This window comes from Meles meles, chromosome 12 (genome assembly GCF_922984935.1).
Source record: "Meles meles chromosome 12, mMelMel3.1 paternal haplotype, whole genome shotgun sequence".
Taxonomy (NCBI): Eukaryota; Metazoa; Chordata; class Mammalia; order Carnivora; family Mustelidae; genus Meles; species Meles meles.
In genome coordinates, this window is record NC_060077.1 from 36,601,155 (window position 1) to 36,627,955 (window position 26,801).

Sequence of the window (26,801 nt, forward strand, 5' to 3'; positions counted from 1 at the left end):
TGAAACTTACAATATTTATTAGTACAAATCAGTGTGTGTTAAACCCCAAATAACATACACAATGGGGTGATGTTGAGGGCAGCGCCTTACTATAGAATACAGGGTGGAAAGGTCCTAATTGTCTGCAGCAGCGTCTTCTATACGTGAGAACTGGGTCCAGCCCAGCCAGAAGCCCTTTATAGAAACACGAGAGAAAGGAACAGTTTTCGCGACAGAGCACGGACATTGGATCCCTGGGTCTGCTTTCAACAAGGATGGCTGAAAAAGTAGACTCGATGCCGAATGGATCTGAATACAGCTCAGAGCCCTTTAGTTTCTAAGCTAGCTTGAAATTCAGCTGGCTGCGAGCATTGCAGCGAGTGGAGTCCCATAAGAGGAGCTCTGCTTCAGCCCGCATTCGCCATAGTCCTTGACCGTAAAGGAATTATTCCCATCATCCAAACCTCCCTCGGCCCATGAATTCAGTTCTCCTTGGGGCACAGCCCTTCTGTTGGCTTAAAGTTAGTTTCAGGTCTTCAACCTTCTATAGTCTGCAAGGTAACGTCATCTGAGCACCCTGATGTACCATTTCAAGTATAAAATGGCAAGTCAATTATGTACCGACCTAAAATGCGTGCGCATGACTCCAGCGCCACCGTAGGAGTTCCCACGGGGAAATGACCCCCAGGAGAACCCAGGCCAATGCTGCACATCACCTAGGCACGAGCTAGGCTCAGCCAGTGAAATGCATTACATGTCGGTGTCACAAATACAAAATCCTATTTACACATATACACGTGCGTGGAAGGAAAGAGAACGGAGGGGGGCAAAAAAGCAAAGTTTGGAAAATGATGGGAAGGATTTACATCACATGAAACTACGTGACATTCTGGAGCAACAGGCATTTCCAGGCCTTTACGTGGTATTACATGGTTGGAGTTCAACGATCAGAACAGCCAGGAAGTAACTGCAAGGCAAAATAAAGGAAGGAAGGAAGCTTCCTCGCGGACAAGACCAAAGCGTCTATCTGAAGAGTAGACTCCACGTTTCTATGAATGTATGTGTGCCCAAGTGCCGTGTACTCTTTTCCCCAGTTGCTCTGAGTAGTGATTATAAACATATTGTCATATGACCGGCTGGAAGAGTTAAGGCAGTACGGAAAGGTAAAAGAGTGTTTCACAGCCTCAATGAGCTCCTGAAATAAGACCTCGGGCTTATTCACGGGTTGCTCCCAACATGTGATTAACATCAGTTCTTGCAGGCAAGACGCAGTCACTAAGGACCCCGCCCAGGGCTGGGAACCCTGCGGGGACGTGGCCCGCCCTAGCTGGGTATCCTGAGCGGGTATCTAGAGAGAGGCCCAGGTTCTCGGGGACAACCAGATGAAGAAAGCTTCCACGATGAGGCTTCATGTTCCCCGCAAAGAGGTCATTCGATTTGCAGCCCCAATTTTTTAACTTGATCATCCCTTGGCCTGTAAGCAGCATCATGCCGGCTGCTAGTGAAGTTGACAATGTGGGGAGAACCCTAAAAAGCCCGGAAAAGACTCTACCAAGACTTTCCAAATGCCACTTGTTGGAGTTTTTGAGTGCCCGCCTCGGAGAGCTAAGAGGCACTCTTGAACCAAAAATAAGTGTTTCTGGCCTGCACATCCTACGATTGTCAGGCTATTCTAGCAAGCTGAGTGGAGCAGTGGAGATATCCGATTGACAACATATTCTTGAGTTTTTCTAGAAAGAAAAGAATCCCTAAATCTGTGATTTCCACCTGTTTTCTTGATCGCAGTCCCCATAAATGAGTGTCAACTTGGCTGTGACTCTCTCAAAAACCCCAGCTTTTTCTTGATGGTGATCTCAGTGTTCCTACCCATCAAGGGCAGGGTAGGCACAGCAGTGAGAGGATCACACTGAGTTACTGAAGGCTTGAGGTCTTCTGTCTGCTCACCGTCTCTTTCCTGGCTTTTGTGTTATAGGTTTTCTATTAATGTTTGCTGGGCCTTGAATGTTCCTAGAGAAAAAGGTACCACCTGGCCCTGTTCCCACACTACCTGATTAACCATTCCTGAGACCAGCCAGTCTTGACAGTTTCCTAGTCTTCACAGGAGGCACGGATCCAAGTATCCTTTAGGAATTTCCCCACAGTATAAGCCCTACTAGGAAACCAAATGCATCTTGATCCCAGGTATTTACGGAAGTAGAGTGGTAATAAGATTTAGATTTCTAGTGGAAATAGCTTTTCTTCCCTTCTGGTGTCTTCTTTCCCTTTCCTTCCATTAGATTCAGACACCTTTAATTAATTGAGCAGATGGGGAATCTAGAACGGGAGGTTTTCTGGAAGTTTACTCACAGCTAACAGGCATTCCAGAGTTGGACCTCTGGTGAGTCCTAACGCCAGCTGCCCAAGCTTGGCATCTTCCAGAACACTCACTCCAGTTTTAATTTGCCAGCGGTGGGGGTGGGATGGGGCTGTCTCGAATCTTAAGGTGCCATTGCTTCCTCTGGCTGGCTTTCCTGTAACCTACTGATTGATAATATTAGAAGTTTGCCCTGTGATTTAGATTCAAACACCCTCCGGTTAATTTTCCCTCTAGATATGACACCATGACATACTGTCTTAGTAAAACCCTACTCTGTGAATTAACCTTCTGTAAGAGAGTGGGAATTTATAACTCTGGAGATGATGTATCCCAGGCAGTTTCTGGAAAAATATTTATACCCAACATCTGTCACCATTTATATGGTAACTACTCAAATGACTCTTTCAAACTGGGCCTCCCAAGCCCGAAATTGCATGAAATATTTTAGTCAGATCTGGTTTGTTTGTTTATATATGACCAAAATGTAGAAAAACAGGCATCAAGTAGAAGTCAAAGACGTAGACAAGAGTTTCTAATACATCTTTCTCTGCTTTTCATAATGGCTCAAGTGTCTAGCTTGAGTGATGATTCAATTACACTCCACGGAAAGGTAAATGAAATGAAATGAACCTTTCAGTGAAGGCTGGTCAGGTAACAGAGGCAGTGGCACCGGGTAATTTGCCAGAACTGGGCTGAGGAACCCAGGAAGTCAGAGGGAAAGGCCACCTCAGAATCCCACACACAGACAAGCCGGTGAGACTGCTATACAAATTGAAGAGTAGCTTAAGGTTTTTAACAACAACAACAACAAAAAACTCAACTATACTTATTACCTAACATCTGTTCCCTCTCATGTGCATTTCATGTACCAGAGGCCATTTTGTGGCAGTATGGCAGATTTTTCTGGAGTGTTCTAAAAGCCTTTTCCAGGGACATTCCCTGCCCCATCGCGGCAGGTCTTCCAGGATGCCAAGCCGGCATCTCTCTTCTCCCTACGTGGGGTGCCAGGCCGCCGAGAATGGGAGGTCGGCTCTGGCTTCTTCAAGTACAGCGGACCATGGCCCATGGGTCAGCAGCACCGCCGGCCGGCTTGCGTGGTTTGCTTCCCAAGTTTGATTGCTCCGTTGTTTCCATTCTCATGGGGGTCCAAGGGTGGGATCTGGCGACCTGGAACAAAGAGGAGGCCAGTATTGATTTCCTTTTTTCCAGTCGACACCACATATAGACTGTCACCCTGCTTCAACAGCTCCACTGAACGTTTGGGTTATACAGGAAGTGGGAGGGGCCAGGAATGGCTCTTTTCCCTCATCCCTCCTTCCCTCCATCCCTCCTTCCTCCCTTGCTCTGACACCTGAAGTCAAGCTTCTGTTTGGAAAGTGAAGGTAAAGTAAAAGCAGTGTCCTGATACCACGGATTTCTCTGGATTTGGAACCCCACACTCCTAAGTAAGGGGGCAAGTCCCCACCCACCTTTTGTTCATCAGCATCAGCCCAGCTGCTACCTCCCCAGCCCTCCCAAGGGTCTGCCTCTGTGCCTTGAGCTGCTTCATGGCCTCAGGGCTTCCGTGGTAACCATGAGGACTCATCTTTCTGCTTCTTCAAATAAAACATAATCTTCCTAGTAATGCCATTTGTTAATACTTAGTGCCCCATCCCCCATCCTGCCGTGCACAAGTCAGCTTATTTTTATTTAATGTAATTTAAAAAATTGTCCTAGAGTCTCCATAAATAAACACAAAGTAAAAATTAAGAAGGCAAGCCTAGGGGGTGGGGAAGGGGGAGCCAAAATTCTGAGATGATAGAGACATTCTAAAACTGTGTTGATGAACAGCTCTGTAAATGTACTAAAAACCATGGAATTGTACACTTCAGATGGATGGAGTGGACAGTATGTGAGGTTTTGTTTGTTTGTTTGTTTTTTGCATTTTTGAAAGATTTTATTTATTTATTTGACAGAGAGAGATCACAAGTAGCCAGAGAGGCAGGCAGAGAGAGAGGAGGAAGCAGGTTCCCCACAGAGCAGAGAGCCTCATGCGGGGCTCAATCCCAGGACCCTGGGATCATGACCTGAGCCGAAGGCAGAGGCTTAACCCACTGAGCCACCCAGGTGCTCCCAGTATGTGAGTTTTATCTCAAAAAAGCTTTATTTGGAAAAGGCTGTGGGATCTGGAAGTAACAAATATGTGTTTAGGACCTCACAGTTCTCAAAGATGTTCCCGGGCACTGTCTTCACTTAAGGCTATGAGGTTGGTGTGATGGTTTCTGTTGTCATCATTTGACTAAGTCTCAGAGAGCTCAGGGCATAGCCTGTAGGTCAGGTCCACAGCAAAGTGGCGCAGGTGGTTCTTTGATTATCTTGATTTTCTGATGTGTCCCAAAGCCTGTATCCTTCCCACTGCACCATGTCTGCTCTCTCTGCTGCATTTCTATCCCCCATAAAAAGACATGCAACACTAGCTCTAATATAAAGGTTGTTAAAATCAGCTCATTGGTGTATCAGTTTACTAAGTCACCAGTCATTAGAAATGGAAGGGAAATTAGTTCCAAAAACAAAGAGCTTCAGTGCAAGTGGAGGTTACCACCAGACTATACCGAGAGTCAAAACATCCCGGGAGAGGTACGTCTTCCCCAGGGGCAGAAATAGTTAAGGACAAAGGTATGGTACACTGTACATTGGGTGCCATGGGCACCCATCAAAGCTCAGGCATAGAGGTTAAGGTCATTGGCGATTACCCAAAATCCAAAATTAATGATAGAGCTCTTCATTTGATGACGAAGCAGATGAGAAGGTTGTAACAATTTCTGAAGCCAATATTCGGGGCCACTGTCCGGAAGAGCACAAAGCTAAGCAGAGCTGTCACTTATCGTTCTCAAAGCAGTTCAGTCCTGACCCAGAAGCAAATGAGAACGGAAGTACAGGTACTTTCCTCTTTTGGACCTGCTGCATTTTTTTTATTAGTCATAATTAAAAGGAAGTAAACAAAATGCCTCTTCTACTTTGTCAATCTTAAGCAATGAATAGAGGGGGAAGCTCTGAACGACTACCAGTGCTGATTTATTTAGGTCCGATCTTGACAATCGAGTTTTACTTACTCCTCCAGAGCAGGGGCTGTGTTTTGGAGGGATGACGGTGTCACACTGTATCAGTATTTAAATCTGTAAGAATTCAGGTGTCTCCTGCCTGTGTTAGCTGCTCCAACAGGGGCTTTGGCTTTTGCCTCCGAAATGCTCTGGGACAAAATTATAATTCTGGTTGGTGCAAACTGTGGCCCTAGTTAACAAAGACAAGTACTGTCCACTGATAAGTAGTTCTGACAATTTCTAAATCAACATCCTATACTCACATCAACTTTGTGCTCTTATTGTGTTGTTAGCTCTAGAGTTAGCCAAGGAGGGTGGCTCAGTCAGTTAAGCATCTTCCTTTGGCTCAGGTCATGATCCCAGGATTCTGGGATGGAGCCCCACGTCTTCTCCCTCTCCCTCTGCCACTCCACCTGCTTGTGCGCACCCTCTCTCTCAAATAAATAAATAAATAAAATCTTTAAAAAAAAAGTTCGTAGAAGAATATTATGCCTTTAGCCCTCCTATCTGTGACTCATTCTCTATGCTTCATGTGGTAAGAGCTTTCCTAGGAAACGTACCCCAAATACACCAAATGCTTCTGTATACGATACACACTGAAGTCGCAAAGGTCAAGTGAAAATCTAGAAATCAAGGGGACATGGAAAGCACAATGGGAATGTCAGCATCCCTCCTTGCCCTGCCTGTCTTCTTTCCTCTTTCCAGCCTCCCACTTATCTCCTCTGTGGACAATAAGGAAGACAATGTTTAGGTTGCAGCATCCAGTAGACCCAAGTCAGGGCTTGAGAAGATTCCTTATTTGTTTTAAACTGTTAGCCGTGTTTTCGAATCAGTTGTCAAATCTGGCTTCTTAGAGATAGAGGTCCTAAGAGGTCCTTAGAGGTCCTGTTTCTCTTTGGAATATTAAAAATCTCACTTATTAGAACAATGTGTTTCTCAAAGAGGGAGTTACAGCAGTTTATTTAGACTTTGTTTTTCTCCTCTAGTACAAGGGTTCTGAGATCTGAGAATCAGTGTTGCAGTTTAGTGAACTTGGACAAGCTATTCAATATCTCTAAGATGGCCTTTCCTCACTGACAAAAAGACCATGAGAAAGTCACTGGACAGCCACTCTGCCGTATTGATCTGCAGCTCTCACCAAGATGGAAGGAATCATCGATGATGAACAGGTCCTCGGGGTATCTCAAGTGGAGTTTGCCTGGGGACAAGGGTTCAGGTGCTAGGATGGGGACCCATCCTACTCTTCTACAAAACACAACCTGGGATCCCCACTTCAAAGTGAGGAGAAAGGAAACTCTTCCACTTTAAGGCAGAGGTGGAGGAAGGCCGGTCATAACAATGAGGCAAGCACCTTTAAACCAGAAGGAAGCCAACAGTGCTGTGAAAACACAACAAGCCCTGATCTTGTGATCTGAGTTATTTGGAACTCACAGAAAGGTTAAATGTACTTAGACAAAGGAATGGTTCTGGAAAATGGCCAAGGCATTTTGTACCAAGGCGATCACACAATTGAATCTGTATTAATTACAGAGGCACAGAATAGGACAAATACACACACACACACAAGCATCTGAAAGGCTCTGGGCATCATTTTCTGCAGGCTTCTACTCTTACAAGCTATCCTTTGAGTACACAGTCTCCATAACAAGTCATCCTGGGGTTGAAATCCGAGGTTAGGGTGTTTATTTTAATAAGGTTGGGATTGTGTAAGATTCTGCTTGGGAAAAGTTAAAGGACTTTTTTTTTTTTTTTTGAAATTCAGTTTTCCTGAAAGTTGACAGCTTTGAGAAAAAGCAGGTTTTATAAATGATGCCTCGGGAATGCAATATGTGAAAAAAACCAAAACCTATAAAAAATTCCAAGCCTATAAATTTGATCATGGCTCTGGACCGAGGGCTGTCATGCTTCCACACACAACAAAAATAAAACAGTGAGCTTGGCTGCAGCTGTTCTTTTTCCTTGTGTGGAGGATGGGCCATTCCCTGTGTGAGCCTGGAGGCCTCCCTAAGATTTCTGCTGTTCATACTCTTCTCCCTTTGCCCTGCAGGTCTGGACTTACTTGGCTCGGCTACCTTCCATTGGGCATTAGAAATGTGGTAGTTGCTGTGTAACTTCATTTCTTGATCCTGATTTTCTGAACCATCCTAATTAGTAAACTGACTAGTAGCACTTAGCAGTATTTACCCCTGATAATGGCCTTCAAGCTTCTTCATTTGGGGATAGGGGAGGTTCTCTGTGGAACACGGCAGTGGCTCACAATCAGGGAACACTGCCCTTAGAGTACAGAACGGGGAGCAGGGGCAGGAGGCCGGGCATGCACTTGAGTCATTCCCTGAACTGTCCTTTTGCTGCTGTAGAGGAGATTAACACTGGAATTACTAGATGACCTTGAACATTAGAATCTAGAATCTAGACCTGAGAAATGAGCTAGCATTCTTTTTGGGACCAGAATGGCTTAGGAGACACAGAGTGAATGATGCTAGGAGGCCTGCAGGAAGTCCAGTCTGGGACAAGGAGAGCCTTGATCTGGGCGCCAGGAAGAGAAGCAGAAAACAAAGATGGGAAGGACTATGGGAAGACACCTGACAGAGAGACAGATAAAGCAAAGAGAGGGACAAAGAAAAGCAAGGATCAATGTCTAGGTTGCTGAAGGCATTGTGATGCCCAAAGAGAGGAAAGAATGGGGAGGTCACCATAGGCTGTTAGTCCCAAATGCCAGAGGTCTTCAATATGGAGGGGTTCAAGTTACTCTAAAATAATTACTGAACCTTACTGTTCAAGGGCATCTCTTTCATTTTTCTTTTTAAATGAATAGGCTTTATTTATTTATCTATTTACGGAGGAGTTGTAGGTTTACAGAAAAAGTTGAGCACAAAGTACAGAGAGCTCCTAATACCCTCATCCCCAACTTCCCCTGTTTTAATGACTAGCATGACTGTGGAAGATTTATTATGAGTGATGAGCCATCATTGATTATTATGAACAGAAGTCCTTAGTTTATATTAGGGCTCATTCTTGGGTGTTGTATATCATCTGGGTTTTGATAAAATGTATAATATTAGGCATCCTCCATTACAACAACATACAGAAGAGTTTCACGGCCCTAAAAATTCTCTGTGCTCCCCGATTCATCCCTCCCTCCTTCCCACGATGAGCTTCTGGTGACCACTGACCTTTCTACCCTCCCTGTAAGTTTGCCTTTTCTGGAATGTCTCATAGTTGGGATCATATAGTGTAACACAGCCTTTTCTGATTGGCTTCTTTCACTTAGCAATACGCATTTAACATTATACCATGTCCTTTCATGGCCTGATAGCTCATTTCTTTTTATTGTTGTATAATATTCCCTTGAATGGATATGTCCCTTTCATTTTTCTATTTTAACATTTAAAAACTATAAGACACAAAAAACACTAGCCACAAGGGGAAAATCTAACAAGACAGACTTCACCAAAATTAAGAACTTCTGCTCTTCAAAAGACATTGTCAAGAAAATGAAAAGGCAAGCCACAGCCTGAGAGAAAATACTCAAAAAAAAAACCAAATATCTGATAAAAACACATGTATCCAGAATATATAAAAAATTCGATAATACGAAAGCAAACAACTCAACACGAAACAGGCAAAATCTGAAACAACATTTCTCCAAAGAGACACAGGAATTGCACATAAGCATATAAAAAAAGCAGACATTATTAGTCAGCAGGAAGATGAACATTAAAATTATAAGGAGATACCACCAAAACCCCATCAGAATGACTGCAATTCTATCAATTGACCAAAACAAGTGCCGACGAGGATGTGAAGCTACTAGGGCTCTCCCACATTTGTGCCAGCAAATATAAAATGCCAAAAACACTTTGGAAAACTATTTGCAGTCCCTTAACAGGTTAAACATTACCGAGTAGATAAACCAGCCATTCTAAGCCGAGGTAGTTATCCACACAGACTCATATGTGAATGTTCACAGCAAACTTATTTAGAATTGCCAAAAGCTGAAAACACCCCAGATGTTAAGTGAACGGATTAACGCATTTTTCCTTGTTCAGTGGAATACTACGGAGCAACCCGGGAACCCACCCAGCAAAGTCCATACTGTGTTAGGCAACGGACTGATATCACTTCTTGAGTAAAGAAATTACATGAGGGAACAAAGGGAGAAAGATGGAGAGGGACTCTCTGGCTTATGAGAGGCTTAAGAGACATATCCACTAATCACTGTGTGTGGAATTCATTTGCATCCTGATTCAAACCGTAATATGCAAACAGAGAAACCATTTAGGACAAACGAGACATTTGGAAATTTGAACACTGACTATTTGATGATATTGATAGGATAACAGCATTATTATTACTAAAGTAATAATGAAATTGTTGCTACATAAAAAAACATTACATTCTTTTTATTGTATCGTATTGTATTAACATAGAATGTAAAAAAGTTACACTCTGAAAATATTTACAGATGAAATGAGTCTGGAATTCCCTTGGAAATAATTCTGGTGGGAGGTGAGGGGGAGTGTGGCGTAGAGATGAAACAGCTTGGTTATGCATGCATGCTGGTTCACCGGGTTATTTGGTTTACTGGTGTGCATTTTTTAAATTTTCCAAAATAAAGCCAGTTTTTGTTTTTTAGTTCCCTGGAACCTCACCACCATGAAACAACCACTGTTAACATTCTAAGTGTATTACGTATCCTTCCAACCTTCGCCCAGAAGAATGTATTATTTACCAATATATATTATATGGTGCATATTTTTGCAAAACCAAGATACTATACAAACCAGTCTGTAACTTCTGTTTCACAGTCAACCATTTACCTTTCCATGTCAGGAAATACAGATTTACATCATTGGTTTTTTTTTTTAATTTTATTTATTTATTTGGCAGACAGAGATCACAGGTAGGCAGAGAGGCAGCCAGAGAGGAGGGAAGGGAAGAAGGCTCCCCGCCGAGCAGAGAGCCCGACGCGGGGCTCGATCCCAGAACCCTGGGATCACAACCGGAGCCGAAGGCAGAGGCTTTAACCCACTGAGCCACCCAGGCGCCCCTACATCATTGTTTTTAAACACTAGTTTATAGTGGTGAAAGCATGGCTTTTTAAAAAAAAAACCATTTCCCAACTTTTGGACCATTAAGTCATTTCCTGTTTTTTTGTTTTGTTTTTTGTTTTTACCATCATGAATAACGTTACCATAAGATGCCATAGGCAATGAGCAGTGAGACAGACTAGAAGTTCCAGAGCGTCCTGCCAGGCTTCTAATACAGGCTACTCACCAGCTCTATGACCTGGACAAACCTCTTCATGCCTCAACTTCCTCTTACGTAAAGTAGGGATGTTAACAATGCCTATTTCTCAGCAAAAAATGGTGCACAGAATGACTTAATAAACCTTTAAGCAATTGCAACAATGGGACAGAATGCTGTGTGCTAAACATTCCTGCTGTATTTTGCACCCCTGATCAATTTCTGCTTTGGAATCGTTGGGATAAAAGATACGCAGGTTTAGGGCTTTTGATATCCCACTTGTACCTGTTCTGAAAATGACATTATTTCATGGACATCCTTATTACTGTAGTCCCTTAACTTTTTCAGTGTCAGAAAGTAGACAGGCTTTGTCTTTGTCCTTTCCTGTCCCTTGGTGGCTTAGCTAAACCTACTTTCATTTGACAGCTAACTGCACTACTATAAAATTTGCAAACACTTCGTTTTGTTTTTAAATCTTCTCCAAACAAAAAGTAACTACTGGAGAATTGTCAAAATCCAGGGCACTTAACAAAGCTAACACTGTGCAAAGAATGATTATAAAACAAGAGCTGATGCCTCCCCACAAGTCATAACTTTCTGCCTGTCGTAGGAACACTCTAGTCTAATTTTTCCAAACCAAACGCTTGTACCTCTAATTACACTCACTTGAAAAAACATTTCTCACCTTATTCCCAAACTACCAACAAACACAAAAGCCTAGCTTAATGTCCACAGTGTCTCCAGATGTGATTTTCAGAAGAAAGCCCTGTGTTCTCGTCTCCATAGTCAGCATTCAAATTAACTGGAACAAAAGCACAGCTGTCTGGCAGAGGTCCCATCCCAAAACAGACATTTTTCTGGTGAGCCTGCAGCTCCATTTCTTTTTGCTCTTAGGGAGAGGTTTTTTTAAAAACCCAAACAGTATTTAAGTTGAATAATTAAAATCCACAAACCCAAACCTGTGTTTCTCACGCTCCAGAATGCAGTCTGGTAGGCTCGCATCAGATGCAGCCCCAAGATAGCCTTCATGGGCCAGGAATGGGGACCTGGGGAACGAGGACCGGCTTGTACCACTCTCTCCCTAGGTCCCCATGCCCTGCCTGTTTCCCGTGTTCCTGATTCCACTTCCAAAAGATTTCTGAAATTCACGTCCATGTTCCTCCACCCCGTCCCACCCTCCCTTCTTCCGCACGACAGCAACAGCGCCCTGCCTGGGGAGCCACATCCCCGCACCTGTCACTATCCCCATGGTCCTGTTCTTTTGCTTCAAAGCATTTATAACAATGTGTAATTATACATGCATTCGACTCTGTGCCGATAGGCTGTCTCCGGCCTCGACGGACAGCTTTGCTTGTTCTTGGTGTCCTTGGTGTCTAGCAAGGCACCTGACTCACAGATGAGTACAGAATATGTTTATTAAACACATGTATGAAGAGATACCAGGCCTGTCCGATGGACTGGGGTCATCCATCCTTAAGCCCCCATAGAAGGGCAACTGCATTTCTCTTGATCTAGCGATCACATGGAAATATTGCCTCCGGCACATCATTAGGGAGGATGAAGATCCAAATTCAAAAATCTGAATTCAGCACTATCCTATTTACTCATCTTAGCGTTATGGAGAATATGACAGTAAGATCTGCTCGCAGAGACCTTGTTGTAGGTATATACCTAAAGCACCTGGAGAACCATTTAAAGTATTCGTTTAACATGTTCATTTAATTTAATCATTTAAATGTGTTCAAATGTCAGAATGATGGGGAAGCCATAAGGAACCCTGGGAACCACCCAAAAGAGTTGGGGCCAATGACGTTTCCATAAGGAAAAAGATAGGAACTGCACCCTTCAAGGGATTAAGATTGGCTGGGAGGAAGGAGGAGAATCACATTCAGGGTCTGAGACAGCAGATGTGCGAAGGAGGAGGTAAAGAAGAAGCGTGATGGGGAGCAGACACGAGACCTCCAAACCCCACCTGCCAAGACCAGAGCCCAGTAGAGAGAGGAGTTTCACAAGGAAAACCATCAGGAGTTTGGTTTTGATATGTAACACTATCAAGAGTAAACAGCAACAGAGTATCTTTGTGCTTTCATATACCAGTTGAAATGCTCAAATGTACCAAAATTTTCTAGGCTAAGAACAGTTCTTTATCTTTCAACTCAAGGAGGAAAACATCAATGTTCCAAATAAAGGTATAAGAGCTCAAGAAAGAGAAAGGAACAACCTTGGGGAGGAACGCATGGAGGAGAACAAGCCATAGACAGTGGGGTAAAGGAGCTCCAAAAACGGGACTGGGGAAAGGGCACGTGGAGGAATGCCAACCAGAGGACACAACGTGAGGACAGACTGTGCGTAGCTCCCCACCCCCCAAAACAGGGCAGTACCCAAATCCTTTACAAGGTAGCTTCAGCCATTGCAAACAGATAATAGTTCGCTAAACAATTTCCAGTTCGTAAATACATTAACTCATGCCTAGGAAACACGGTTGTCTCTTTCTGGTTTATGAACACTCTGGGAATATAGAAGAGAATCATCTGTCTCTTCCTCCAAGTCAGTGTGAATTAATTTTTTTTAAGCACACCTTTTCAAAGGGCTTTTATTCTCACCACTTTTTTTTTTTTTTATTGCATCTTTTCTCCCAGGCACGTTTGTCTCTGGAACATTGCTTTGGGGAGTGTACAAGTCAGCAATATCCCGTTCTATTTTGAGCTCAGGGAAGAGCACATGTAATACAAGTAGGAACAGGGAAAAGAAAAATAAACGAAATGTCTGCTGCAGTGTATTTAGGTGTACTTGGTACTGCATTTTAAATTAACCTGTAATTAGGCTACGACACTCTGTTCTGAAGAAATTCACCAGAAGGAGTAAAGAGGCACCAGCGCTTAAAGGATACACGCGGCTAGAGGTCTTGCTGCAGGCCGTGTATAATGAGAGAGAAATAATTGTTTATTTGACATCGAAGAGGAGATGGTACATCTACTCTATGGCTTATATAGGAATTAATTATTTGAAGCCATAATTTGAAGCCATAATTATCCAGTGCTTTAAACAAAACACATGCTTGCTTGCTTGCTTTCTTTCTTTCTTTTTCTTTTTTTTTAAGATTTTATCTGTTCATTTGAGAGAGAGAGAGACGATGATTGGGGGAGGTGTACAGAGAGAAGCAGATTCCCTGCTTAGCAGGGAGCGGGAGGTGGGGCTCGATCCTTGGACTCCGAGATCATTACCCGGGTGGAACGCAGACCCTTAACGGACTGGGCCACCCAGGCACCGCAAACATGTGCTTTTTCCTCAGTGAAGCAGACCACCAAGATCTTGGGAATTCCTTACTCAATGTCGTCATCACCTTGAGCCATAAAGACCTTATGTGGGTGAAGAGATGCACCATACAAAGAGGTATATTTCTGGTAAGATATCAATACTTGCCGCTTGGGCTTATTTTCTTCTTTGCGGTTCCTATTTCCCCTTTATCTTAATCATGATCTTTGCACACCTCGGAAAGTCTCCTATCTCGGGCATAAACCTCAAGCTGAATTCCAAGGGTGCAGAGTGCTGTGCCTCCTTCCCTGGCCGCTGCCGTCTGCACCACCTGCCTGCCAGGGGCTTGTGCTGGGGAGAGGGTTCCAGAACATATAAGGAGCTGCACAAAGGAAAGGGGTCAATGTCATAGTCCTCAGGAGCTATCTGGTTCCACTAATTAAAACCTTTAATCAAAACAAGTGTTGAATACTTGCCTAACATACCAGAAAAGCTGAACGCCGCTGGAAAAGAATGAGTTTGACAGGAGGGAAAATGAGATTAATGGAATGAGTTCAAGACAAAAGCTCTAAGATGTCACCCAGCGTTCCACAGAAACAGAGGGCAGCTGAACAGTCCCTTCACAGCCAAGCATTGTGGCCACGGCCCATTTTCAGCAAGGAGCAGGAGTCTGAGGATCCAGGGTTTCCAACATAAAATGACAGCCTAGCATTCTGGAGTTCAACTGCTAAGGTCAACGCGTTTGGAGAACATCATTCTGTTGCGAGTGTAAAATAACAGTGGGAACACGAAGCCTCTGAAGGAGGATGGGAGGGAAGGTAATGTGGACCCCAGTGAACAATAAGACGGGGGCTGTGTGGGGTTTTGTGTATTTCTGTATCATGTAAGTAGCCCATGTCAGAGTTCCCCCTCTCCAAGTGAAATTCCCCATCAAGCCAAGAGAAACAAACAAAATAATCCCTGCTATGTGTTCTTGGAGCCTAGAGTAATGAACCAAAACCGGTTAAAAGGAAATCAGATCAGTTCTAGGAAGTGACGGCCCCTCTGACTTTGAGTGTCCCGCCAACAATGACCTCAGGCAGAAGAGAGATCAAACCATCAGTTTCCCCTCTGGAATTCCCTTCTGGAATTGTCTGGAACCAAATAAGACCTTTAAGAACAACTGCCAACTGTTCAGGGGTTCGACTTTTCCTAAGGCGGGTACCCCAGGCCTCTGAGTCCCAGCCCATCAGTAAAGGTTGATACTTGGGTGAAGTCCCCCGTTATGCTCTGGGGACATCCCAGAACAGTCTCCCAAGACAGCAGGCAGTAGGGAGCTCTCTGTGGGGACCCAGTGCAGAACATTTTTACCAAAGAAGTTGTGAAGGGGAAATCTGGCCATCAGCTAGAATACGGGTCTTAGATAAATGTTATTTATGGGGAACAGTGTAAAGAAAGGGAATGATAATGTGACCCAGAACAGGAGACAAAAGATGGGGCCACTTTTGCCTGCCATTAACTGGCTAATCAGAAATGAGAAAAAGTGACCATCTGCCTAATTCCCAATTTCAGTTCTTGTGGGATGGAGACTCATTTTTTTTGACGACCACCAGCAAAATAAATTACCAAAAGTTTCCTTTATTTTGTTTGCCTAGAGTCATTCCATTTAACACGTGACTTGAGTCTCCTACACCTTATCACTGTCTGTTGTATTTCTCTCCCCCTCAACATACTAACACAACATGCTATCAAACACACACTCTGGGGTGCCTGGGTGGCTCAGTCATTAAGCGTCTGCCTTCAGCTCAGGTCATGATCCCAGAGTCTTGAGATTGAGCCCCGCTTCAGGCTCCCTGCTCGGTGGGAGGCCTGCTTCTCCCTCTCTCACTCCCCCTGCTTGTGTTCTCTCTCTCGCTATGTCTCTCTCTGTCAAATAGATAAATAAAATCTAAAAAAAAAAAACACACACAAAAAACAACACGCCCCCCACATACCTTTCTAATCACGATGACTTCTTTTGGAACACACTTACTTCATTTTGATTCATAAAACAGAGAATCGACAGGTTAAGGCACAGAACTATCGAGACTCTGAATCTCCACATATAGGTCAGGAGTAACAAGTACAGACTCCAAGTTCTATATCCGTGGCACCAGACAGAGTCCCACAGAGGGAAAGCTCTAGACGGCACCCCGGGACTGTATCCTGTGACTCTCAGAAGCATACAAACGTAAGCAAAGCCAAAATGCGGTTCAGGTACTTACTGATTCCTTGAAAGAGCTCTTCGATATTAATAGCATTTTTTGCGCTTGTTTCAACCACAACAGCACCTATGGATTCAGCATATTCCTTAGCGTCCTTCAAGGGAACTTCCCTAGAAAAGAGGTCACACCCAGAGAGAAATGAATTTTCATTTGTATAATACAAATAACCCCCCCCCAAAAAAAAAACCAAACAGGAAGCTCATGCAGAGACAGCTCCTTTATCTAAGTCCTTTTGAATACCACTTGGTCACTTTGCAAATACTGAGAGCTAGTATTTGTGAAAATGGTGAAAGTTTAAAACCTGGTCACTGGCATCCATGCAGTTACAAGACCTCCCCCACCCCCCATATGTAAAATGCTGCGCCCAGTTCCACTGAAGGAAAAAATTCTAGAACATTAGAAAAACTCGTTAGGAAGATGGCCACATCCATTTCAGCTTGCAGAGTTCAAGCTGATTTCAATTCTTTTCCCATAAAAAAATGACTCATAGTTTTTTTAACTTGTCTCTGTGTATGTGCACATACACACGTGTGCACGGTCCTACAACACACAAGCTCTTGTGGAACTTCGTGCATTTTGTCTTTCACACTTCAGGGAGAATATGCGACAGGATGTGAATGTCTGGAAATGACCATGGTTATAGCTAAAGGCTGTGATACAATAGGATCGAACCAGACTTTCACCTGTAAAACTCTCTTCCTGTGAAGGTGTTAGGACATGAACTCTATTTAAATAAATAACCTAGAAAGACATTTATTGACCTATTTTTAATAGGAAGATGCTGTGGTGGCTCCAAAGATTAAAAAGACACCGTTCCTGTTCCCCCAGAAGTTTAGTCATTTATTCAACAAATATGTATTGAGTGGCTATTATACACCAGACTCTCTTGTAGGTGCTAGAGAAAACAGTAATCCCTGCCTTCTGGAACCTACCCTTGAGAGCAAAGACAAACATCCATGGTTACTCTAATCCACAACATTGTAACATTTGCAATACGTGGATAATAAAGGGGATAAAGCACTTGGAATGATAGGAAGTACAGAAGCACCAAAAGTACAGAAGTATAGGAAGTGTACAAAAGTATAGGAAGTATATAGAAGTACAGGAAGTGTATAGAAGTACAGGAAGTGTACAGAGTATAGGAATATAGGTAGTTTACAGAAGTATAGGAAGTGTCCAGAGTACAGAAAGTGTACAGAAGTGCAGGAAGTATACAGATGTACAGGAAGTATACAGATTCACAACTGAATGATATGGTGTCAGAATGGAGAGAAGGTCAGAATGGAGCTGAGAAGGGAGGGGGTCGCCAGCAGCAATCCCGGCAGAGGGGCCGGCAGATAGCCCCCACACCTGTCTCGTGCCCAGCGGCCACTGAAGAACAAGACAGCAACAGGGTCAGCCCCACATTCTAGGGAAAAACGGTACACCACAGAGACAGGACTGGGGAGCGAGGAGAAGAATTTGGAAGCTCTAGAATGCTGTGGGCGAGCGAGAATACAATGCTGGACTAGACAGATGGCTACAGGAAAAGCAGAAAGGCAGACTGAAAATCAAAACTGGGAGCAGGGTGAAGAGACTGTATCCCTCTCCCAACTCCTTCCCTTCTCTCCACCCCTCCAAATGCCTCCAAAGAGGCTGCAACTGGTTTATAAAGTTACTGGGGAAATCCATCCTTGGCATTTAAATTCATTACAGACCCCAAATCAAATGAGAGGAGGACTTTTCAGGAGTTTAATGGAAAAGGGCTCAAGGAGAGGCTACCATAGTAAAGGCAGGGGCCCCAGAATTCCAAACCAGAGAAAAGAAGCCTCCTGAGTTGTGTCAGTTACAATCTGTACCGCCATAATCATTTTTACCAAAGACCCACTGGGAAAAATTATGCTCCTTAAGCTGCCCTCTCTACTGTTTCCAACAGACAAGCCCCAGGCCTCTCACAAAGATTGAAGGGGGGGAAAAAAAAGAAACCTGAGGTTTTTGGTGGCAATGAATTTTACATTTGAAACACCCCAGAAAAGGGCTTTTCGATGTTCAATTTGGCATGTTACCCTACTTTTTATTTCTTCCTGGCAGTCTTTATCAAAGCACAGATAGAGGGTGGGGCTCATCTCTACCCAAATGAGGTTCAGGTAAGACAGGGTGTGCCTTGCCAATCTCCACCTGGGGGTAGGGGCGAGTCTGGCCATCAAGGAGGCCTTGGAGACTCCTCAGGTGAGAGCAGATTACAGTCACATGCTTCCCTAGCCCACCTCTCCTTAGTCCCTATGTGACACAAAGAGGAGTGAAATAGGTTTTGCCAAGATTAAGGCAAGAACAAAGTCACTTGCTACAGAGTCCAAAATGTCCATCCTAGCATAACAGCAAGCCTGGGGGCGGGAGGCTCATCCTCTCACAGTCTACACGCTGGACCTGGAAACGGACAGATAAGAAAAGCATGCCCTCACACTTCTTCCGTGTTTAGAAATGGTCTTATGAAATAAATTGTTTCCCCAAAATGACACAGTGAGTCCGGGCTGGAGGCAGGGTCTAAGACCCTCTGGCTCTGCCCCCTTTGCTCCCATCAGGCCTTGATACCCAATTGGCACCCACATTCCAGAGGTCATTTCCTTGGATCTTTATAGACTGAAAAAATGTGGGGTTCGAAATATCCTCAACTGTAAGGCACCAGAGTCAGAGGCGGAGGCAAGGGAAGGGCATATCCCGTCCTCCTGAAGAACAGGTTCTTACTCAGCCTGGAGGGCCAGTGGAAGTCCCTCTAACAACGAACTGAAATCAGAAGGACCAACCACTCTTGAGTCTGTCAAAACAGGCTTCCTCTACTGTGGTATAAAAAGAAATACGTATTTCCCTTCTCCTTGCTTCTTGGCACAGAGTTCCTGAAACCACGAAGTTTCCTAGGTGATAGGTGTGTCCTTTGTTATTCATAAAGAGCTCCATTGTGCCAAACCTGAGTTTCTCATAGGTAGGGGCCCCTAGTGAGCTTCTGATAGGGATTGGCTGCCAGAGGACCCAACCCCGTGATTAGAGGGTTGAAGTTTTCAGTCCCACTCTCCAACCCTGGGGACAGGAGAATTGGAGATATTATCAATCATGACTAAGTAAGGAAACCTCCGTGAAAACTCTTGAACACAGGGCTTGGAGGGTTGGACTTGGTGAACATATGGAGGGGCTGGGAGCCCCTTGTTCTATGCATCTCTTCCCTTTGCCTGGTCCTGACTTGTATTCTTTAGAGGAAACCTATAATCCTAAGTCTAGTGGTTCCCTGAGTTCATAGAACTCTGTTCTACTGAATTACCGAAACTTCGATGGAGGGGACCTAAGAGCCCCCAAACTGGTAGTCTGCTGGGAAGAAGTGAGGTTAACTTGGGGATACCCAAGACTGACATCTGGAATCTGAAGTGGAGGGAGGGACAGTCTTGAAGGGCTGAGTCCCTAATCTGTGGGATCTGTGCTGACTCCCGGTAGTAACTATCAGAATTGAACGGCGGGACGCCTGGTGGCATTGGCAAATTATCATTGGAACAAACAGGCACAACTACACACAACTGCAGTCTGAAGGAAGAGCCTTAAAAAGGTGAGAATTTCCTTCCTTGGAACCTCTTGCAGGTAAAATAGAAACCACTGGGAATGCCCCCAGCTGCATGTTAGGATAGGCCCACCACCCACAGCCAGAAGAAGGCCATCGCTGGTCTTCTGTGATTAGGATTACATGAGACTATGGCATCTAATGGCTTTTGTTCATTTTTTTTTCAACAAATATTTACCAAGTGTCCGTCATATGCTGGACATTGTGCTAGGCATTGGAACAGGTAGATTGAAACTAATTTTCCCAAGCCAGAGCATAAATACAGCTAGTCAATTTTGATGGGAAAGACGGTTTTTCGACTTTCTAGACCAAACTGTGTACAGAATTCTGGACTCCCAGAAATCACCCAGAAGAGTTACTGCCAGGGGCACCTGGGTTACTCAGTTAAGCCTCTGTCTTTGGCTCAGGTCATGAACCAGGGTCCTGGGATCGAGCCCATAGTCAGGCTTCCTACTCAGCAAGGAGTCTGCTTCTCCCTCTCCCTCTGCCCCTAACCCCTACTCGTTCTCTCTCTGTCTCAAATAAATAAAATCTTAAAAAAAAAAAAAAAAAAAAAGAAAAGAAGACTTATTGCCAACCAGCCAGAAAGTGCAGGAAGTGTAGACGGGGCGTCCTTCTCCCTTGGCACCCTTCCCACAACTGCCCCTTTGGCGCCTACCTTACATATCAGCATCACCAAGGGTTTCTTTCTTTCTTTTTTTTTAAATATTTTATTTATTTATTTGGTGGACAGAAATCAAGTAGGCAGAGAGCAGGCCGGGAGAGAGGAGGAAGCAGGCTCCCCGCTGAGCAGAGAGCCTAATGCGGGGCTCGAGACCTGACCGAAGGCAGAGGCTTTAACCCACTGAGCCACCCAGGCACCCCCGAGGGTTTCTTTCTTAACTGTCTGATGTCCTACCCCTCACCGGAAAGCAGCCACAGGCAGGCGCAGTGGCCAGGATGCAGAGCCAACAGGAGAGATGAAAGGCAGAGAAAGTGGGAAAGCTGGAGATTGGGGGAGGCTACCACCCCTTCCCCAGGAAAACACTAAATTCAAAGGACATCAGACGAGACGAGAGTCAGGGTCGGGACCAAGAGCAGAGTGATGGGGAGAGAGAGCAATATGGCTCAGGCTTAGGGTGGAAACACACGGAAGGGGAGTCTTCTTTTAACCCAGGTCTGATGTTAATCAGCTTATGCTTCAGCTTGGCCCACACAGCAGCCTGTCACGTGTCTCAGACCCGGGCAGGGGCCAGAGCAGGCTATAGCACTCAGAGGCTCTCCATAGGGGAGGAGGTCACAAAACAGCATTCTTGTGGGCTCCAGAGTTTTCAACGGCTGCACTGCCCAGCAAGGGTCCTTGTTTCGTTGTTCAAGAGGTAACCTGGTAACATGGCAGCTGACTCATTCTAATTTCAAAGGTGTTTAATTCTCCGTGATCCTCCCCCATTGATGGCAGAGGAAGAGGAGGGCAACTACCCCAAGAAGGAATTCCTGAAGCCCTACCTGAGAGGGAGGGCATTCAAAGCTAAAGGTAGACTAAAGGCAGAATGATGCTCTGTTCCCGCCAAGGGTTCATCAGGAAGGTTCAGTTCCATGGGTTCCTCCTGGAAGTCAATGGAGATAGGTGACTCCCACGGTGCCTCCCCCACCCCAGGTCTTTTGCCCCTCAGTCTACCAGATGGGATGAATGCTTTATAGCAATTCTACATGTTAAGAAATTTGATATTATAAAGTGCTCAAAAAAATACCCAGAACATAATCAGTGCTATATCAGTGTTTCTTTACTCAGTTGCCGCAAAGCTACATCAGCAAGGAAGGTGGCATGGCACCATTTTCTTACAGAATGCCCCAAAAAGACTGAGGAAATGATGCAGATGGAGGAAACAAGTGAACAAGAGGCTCAGACTAACTACTTCAGAATCTGAAAGTCCTTCACAGGTTTATGTGACTCAATCCCTTCATTTTATAGCCCAAGAAGGCTTGCGGGCCAGTCATTGCTATTCCAGAGAAGAATGAGTGAATATAGGCTATATCAGCCAACTCATTAAATACATTAATTTTGATAAATTACCCCAAAGTTAAATTGCCTCGTATTTTGAAGTCTTTGTCTATGAAAATATCTGACATTAATTCTGAGTAACTTGTATTCACAGTAATAACTTTTCTTTTCTTTTTTTTTAAAGATTTTATTTTTTTATTTGACAGAGAGAGACAGAGACAGTGGGAGAGGGAACACAAGCAGGGAGAGAGGAAGATGGAGAGGGAGAAGTAGGCTTTCCACTGAGCAGGGAGCTCGATGTGGGGCTTGATTCCAGGACCCCGGGATCATGACCTAAACCAAAGGCAGATGCCTAATGACTGAGCTGCCCAGATGCGCCTAAAAATGGTAACTTTTCATAAGCATGAATATATCTTACTCTGTGACATTTTATGCATGTTCTCTAACTACTTTAGTTCACATTATTTGAATTTTTTTCTTATTTATTCGTAAGTGCTCTTTGCATATTAAGAAACCTAGTCCTTTGTAACATGTTTTCCACATTTCTTAGCTTATCTTTTGTGTTTAGATCTTTGCCGCACAGAAGTTTTTATGTAGTCAGACTTTTCAGTTATTTTCCTCTATGGTTTCTGAGTTTTATGTCATGATTAAACAGTTCATTCTAACTCCCAAGATTATTTTTAACAGTCATCTGCTTTCTCTAACTTTTATAGTTTTGTTATTTTACATTTAAATCCTCGTCCCACTTTCAATTTATTTTTTCTCATTTTCCCCTATGACTAGTTAATTATCCCAAGGCCATTTATTGAATTATCTTTTTTTATACGTACTTAAAAATTATCTTTATCATATACTAAATCTCTCTATGTATTTCACCCTGTTTCTTGATTCTCTCATCTATTCAATGACTTTCTGTACAGTTCTGTGACAATGCTATATTGTTTTCTTACTGAATCATTAAAATAGATATCAATATCTGTTGGGATTTGTCCCTTCAATACTATTTCTACCTATTTATTATTATTTTTTAAAAGATTGATTGATTCATTGATTGATTTTAGAGAAAAAGAACAGGAGGAAGGGCTGAGGGACAGGGAGAAAGAATCCCAAGCAGACTCTGTGCAGTACAGAGCCTGACCTGGGGCTCGATCACATGACTCCAAGATCTTGACCTCAGCCGACACAAAGAGTCGGATGCTCAACCAACTGAGCCAACCCAGGTGCCCCTCTGTTTATCTTTCTAGATGAATTTTAGGATCATTTTGCAAAACTCTTTTTAAATGTCTTTCTGGTAATTTGAGTGGAATCTCAGTGAATTTGTGGTTTAATTTAGAGCAAACTGACATTTTTACAATACTGAATTTTCCTATCCAAGGAAAAGTACACCTTTCCATTGATTTAAATCTTTTGTGTCCTACCATAGCTTGTATGTTTTGTCTATATAGTTCTTGCTCATTTTTTGCTAAATTCATTCCTAGGATTTAAAATATTCCAAAATTTTCTAATTTTGGAATATTTTCTTTTTTTTTTTTTTAAAGATTTTATTTATTTATTTGACAGAGAGAGATCACAAGTAGGCAGAGAGGCAGGCAGAGAGAGTGAGAGGGAAGCAGGCTCCCTGCTGAACAGAGAGCCCAATGCGGGACTCGATCCCAGGACCCCGAGATCATGACCTGAGCCGAAGGCAGCGGCCTAAACCACTGAGCCACCCAGGCGCCCCTGGAATATTTTCTAATTGGTTATTATCTGTAGATAGGTGAAGAATAGTTATGCACTAGACAACCTTGGTTTTCCTGGTCCTGCTAACAATTCAAAAACCTCCCATGAAAATGAGGATCACGAGATTCATATATCAGATTGGCCAAGATGAAAAAGTTTAGTATCTGCAGTGTTAGAGCACAGAAAGAGAGGAAAAGTGATGCTCACACACCGTTGGCAGAAAGCCCATGTATTCCAAAGAGCTCATGGTAGTTTAAATGCAGAACAACCATATCCTCTAAGAAGTTTCCAGAATTTAAACACATTAAGTTGAAAGAAAAAAACCAAAAAACATACAAGTTGATGCTAAAAACAAAGACAAAATGAAGACAAACATTCAAGATTCCTATAGTCCGTCACAGAACAATCATAATTCTGCCTTCTCTAGACAACCTCAGAGGATGTCCATGGATCTTTCAGGGCCTCATCTCTCAGGTGTGTTCTACAGACCACTGTCTTCATGATTATTCTGGACTCATTAGAAAAGAAGATCCATTCTGAAACAGAACTGCCCATTAGGCAAGCCCCAGAAATAGGTATTCGGGCAACTTCCCAACAGCTTCTTATGCATTCTATGGTTTGAGCATAACTCTTTTAAGGGGTGGACTCTAAAACACTGAGTTTGGTATTTCTGCAGTCTATCCAATTCATAATCTGACACTACAAAGTCATGAGTTTGGAAATCTGTATTAAGATGACTACACCTAGGACATAATCAAATACACAGGTGTCGGGCACTATTTTACAAGTGATAAAATAAAAGAAGAGTGGTCCCATGAGCTCTTCCCAAAAGAAACTTTCTGGTGGTTTGGGTGTGTTCTAGAATGTATATTCTATTTCTAAACCACCAGAACAGCAATAACCAAGCATTTCATATTCTGCCAAACTCCTGGAATAAAGCAGTTAACATTTCACTTAAAAAGTTTTGCCCTATCAGGATGCCTAGATGGCTCAGTCAGTTAAGCGTCTGCCTTCGACTCAGGTCCTGGGATCAAGCCCAGCGTCAGGGGTGGGGGTGGGGTCCCTGATCTGCAGAGACCCTGCTTTTCTCTCTTCCTGTGCTCCTCCCGCCATTCCTGCTCACCCGTATTCTCTCTTTCAAATGAATAAAGAAAATCTTTTAAAAAGAAAGTTTTGCCCTATATTGTTCCTCTCTCCCCCAGCCATAGCCCCCTTCCAAGGTCAAGCTTAGAAGACCAACTAAGCAGGCTAGGAGGAAGTGGCAAGCAACAGTAAGCAGGATGCGGTTGTTCAATGTCTGGTGGAATTCTTTTTTGTCAAAACCATCCAACATGTTTAAGGTATTCTTGCCAAAAGCAGTAGCAATCATTCACAACATTCTGTCAAAACCCAGCGGAGGAGGGCTGCTGTCTGCAAAGGCTGCTGTGAGCCACGAAATGGTCTCAGCCCTCAGCCCTCCCCACGCCCTCAAGCAGCCACTGAATGAATAAGCAGAGCAAGTTGGGTCACATTAGCTCACACTTTCTCTAACTGTGCAAGAGGTCTGTGTACCAATTCGACGAGGCCACCAGTTTAGCAATAATTGAAGCAGCAAAATTTAAAATGTTTAAAATGCTCGTTCTTGTAGACAACCAGATTGGTTTCCCTGTGAGGTGGAACTAAAACCAAAATGAACTTAAAAAAAAAAAAAAAAAAAAAAAAAAAAAACAGTAATTACCACCTTTGCAGCAAAGACCTGATGGGTTTTTCATTTACAATGAAATAAGTGCTTACGGTTAAAGCCCTCGCCATGTGCGCCCTGGGAAGTGTTTCTGTTCCCATGGGACCTTGCTTACTTATTCATGTGTGTCTATAACTGCTATTCACCTGGGGCCACATTCCTGGTGTCGAGTTCAAACAAGCAGTGTCAGGTTCTCGCCACAGACTTAAATGGATTGTTTCTCATGGAAAATGTCAGCCTTTGAACTGAATGAGAACGGAGCAGAAAACACAGGTTCATTAGGAAGACCTGGCCATTCCTTTGCTTCTTAAGACCCCTTTCTCCAGACAGAAATTGAAGCTAGTCCTAAGGAGGCGGGAGAGAACCACAGGAAAGAGTTTCAAACCCTCTGAGCAGAAGCTGATCGGCCGCCATCTTCCCCCGGTCATTTGGAAATGATTCTCCCTCATGGATTCTGTTTGTCCTTTTTATGAGACGCAGTAGAGCATGATGGTCAAGAACATGGGCTCCGGGACAGATGGGCAGGTGTAAAGTTGTACCAGCACCCTTTTGGGTACAGGACCTGACGCAAGCACCTTAGCCTCCATGTCTCAATATCCTCATCAAGGCGGGAGAAGGAGAGAGACCCTTTTACAGGATTGTGAAGATTATCGTGAACTACTTATAATAGCGTGTGGCACATAGGAAGAATGTCCACTACCTAAATGAACAGTATAAAAATAGAAGGAATTATTGTGCTACTTCAAAGAATTCATTGATGAGGCTAAAATCCATAATAGAAGTGACATTCTGAAACTCTGAAACTTTGGGCAGCATGGAAAGTGCAAGGATAAAGATTATTGTATCCTCTGGGATGCCTGGCTGGCTCAGTCAGTAGAGCATATGACTTTTGATCTCGGGGTTGTGAGTTTGAGTCCCACGATGGGTGTGGAGATTACTTAAAAATAAAATCTTTAAACATAGTAAGATATGAGTATGACACCCTGCAGGTACTAGATCCATGGCAGCTGACTTAGTTACAAAAGGTGTTTCTCAAGAAAGGCTCTGCAGGCAGCCTTTGTGTTGGGTACAGAAGGAACAATTGAGGCATCTCCAGAGACCTGACAAGTCTGCAAACCAACAAAAATCGTTTTGGAACTATTTTACTGTATGGTATACAAGAGTGATCATCTTGAATTCTTGTTCTGCAGGTACTGAAATATGATTTTATTATTTAACATTTATTTACTGGTCTGATCCATATAACTACTTTCTTGTTAAATTTTATTCGTAGGAGAGCAGGGATATTATCTGCATCATTGTTATATTCTTAATACCCAGAACACAGGAGATGTTCAATAAATGCTTGTCAATATAACAAAAAAAAATAAATAAAATAGAATCTTTAAAAAAAAAAAGATTATTGCATCTTCTAAGAAAATCTCTAAGAACAAAAATCTTGCCACTCTGTTTTATAACACATCTGTTGATGACTTTACACTTGATCTTAGCCAAAAGGCTGAGAAGCGATTACATCTATTGATGACTTCAGAAAACATCCTTCCCCTGCCCCCAAAGAAGGTTAAAATGAACTATGTGCTTCTGATTTTAGAATCCAGAGGCATCAAAATGAACTTATGTTTGTCTCACTACAGATGC

General features: G+C 43.4%; 1 protein-coding gene across 1 annotated transcript in view; it reads right to left on the minus strand.

Moving 5' to 3' along the window:
* The window catches only part of RAB31 (RAB31, member RAS oncogene family), a 132,828-nt gene continuing 106,027 nt past the window's right edge, over positions 1-26,801 (minus strand). The window contains exons 6-7 of the mRNA XM_046025861.1: positions 16,161-16,270; positions 1-3,502 (exon numbers count right to left, since the gene is read on the minus strand). Of these exons, the coding sequence (XP_045881817.1) occupies positions 3,405-3,502; positions 16,161-16,270 (208 nt within the window). The 3' untranslated portion in view covers positions 1-3,404. The remainder of the gene's footprint in view (positions 3,503-16,160; positions 16,271-26,801) is intronic.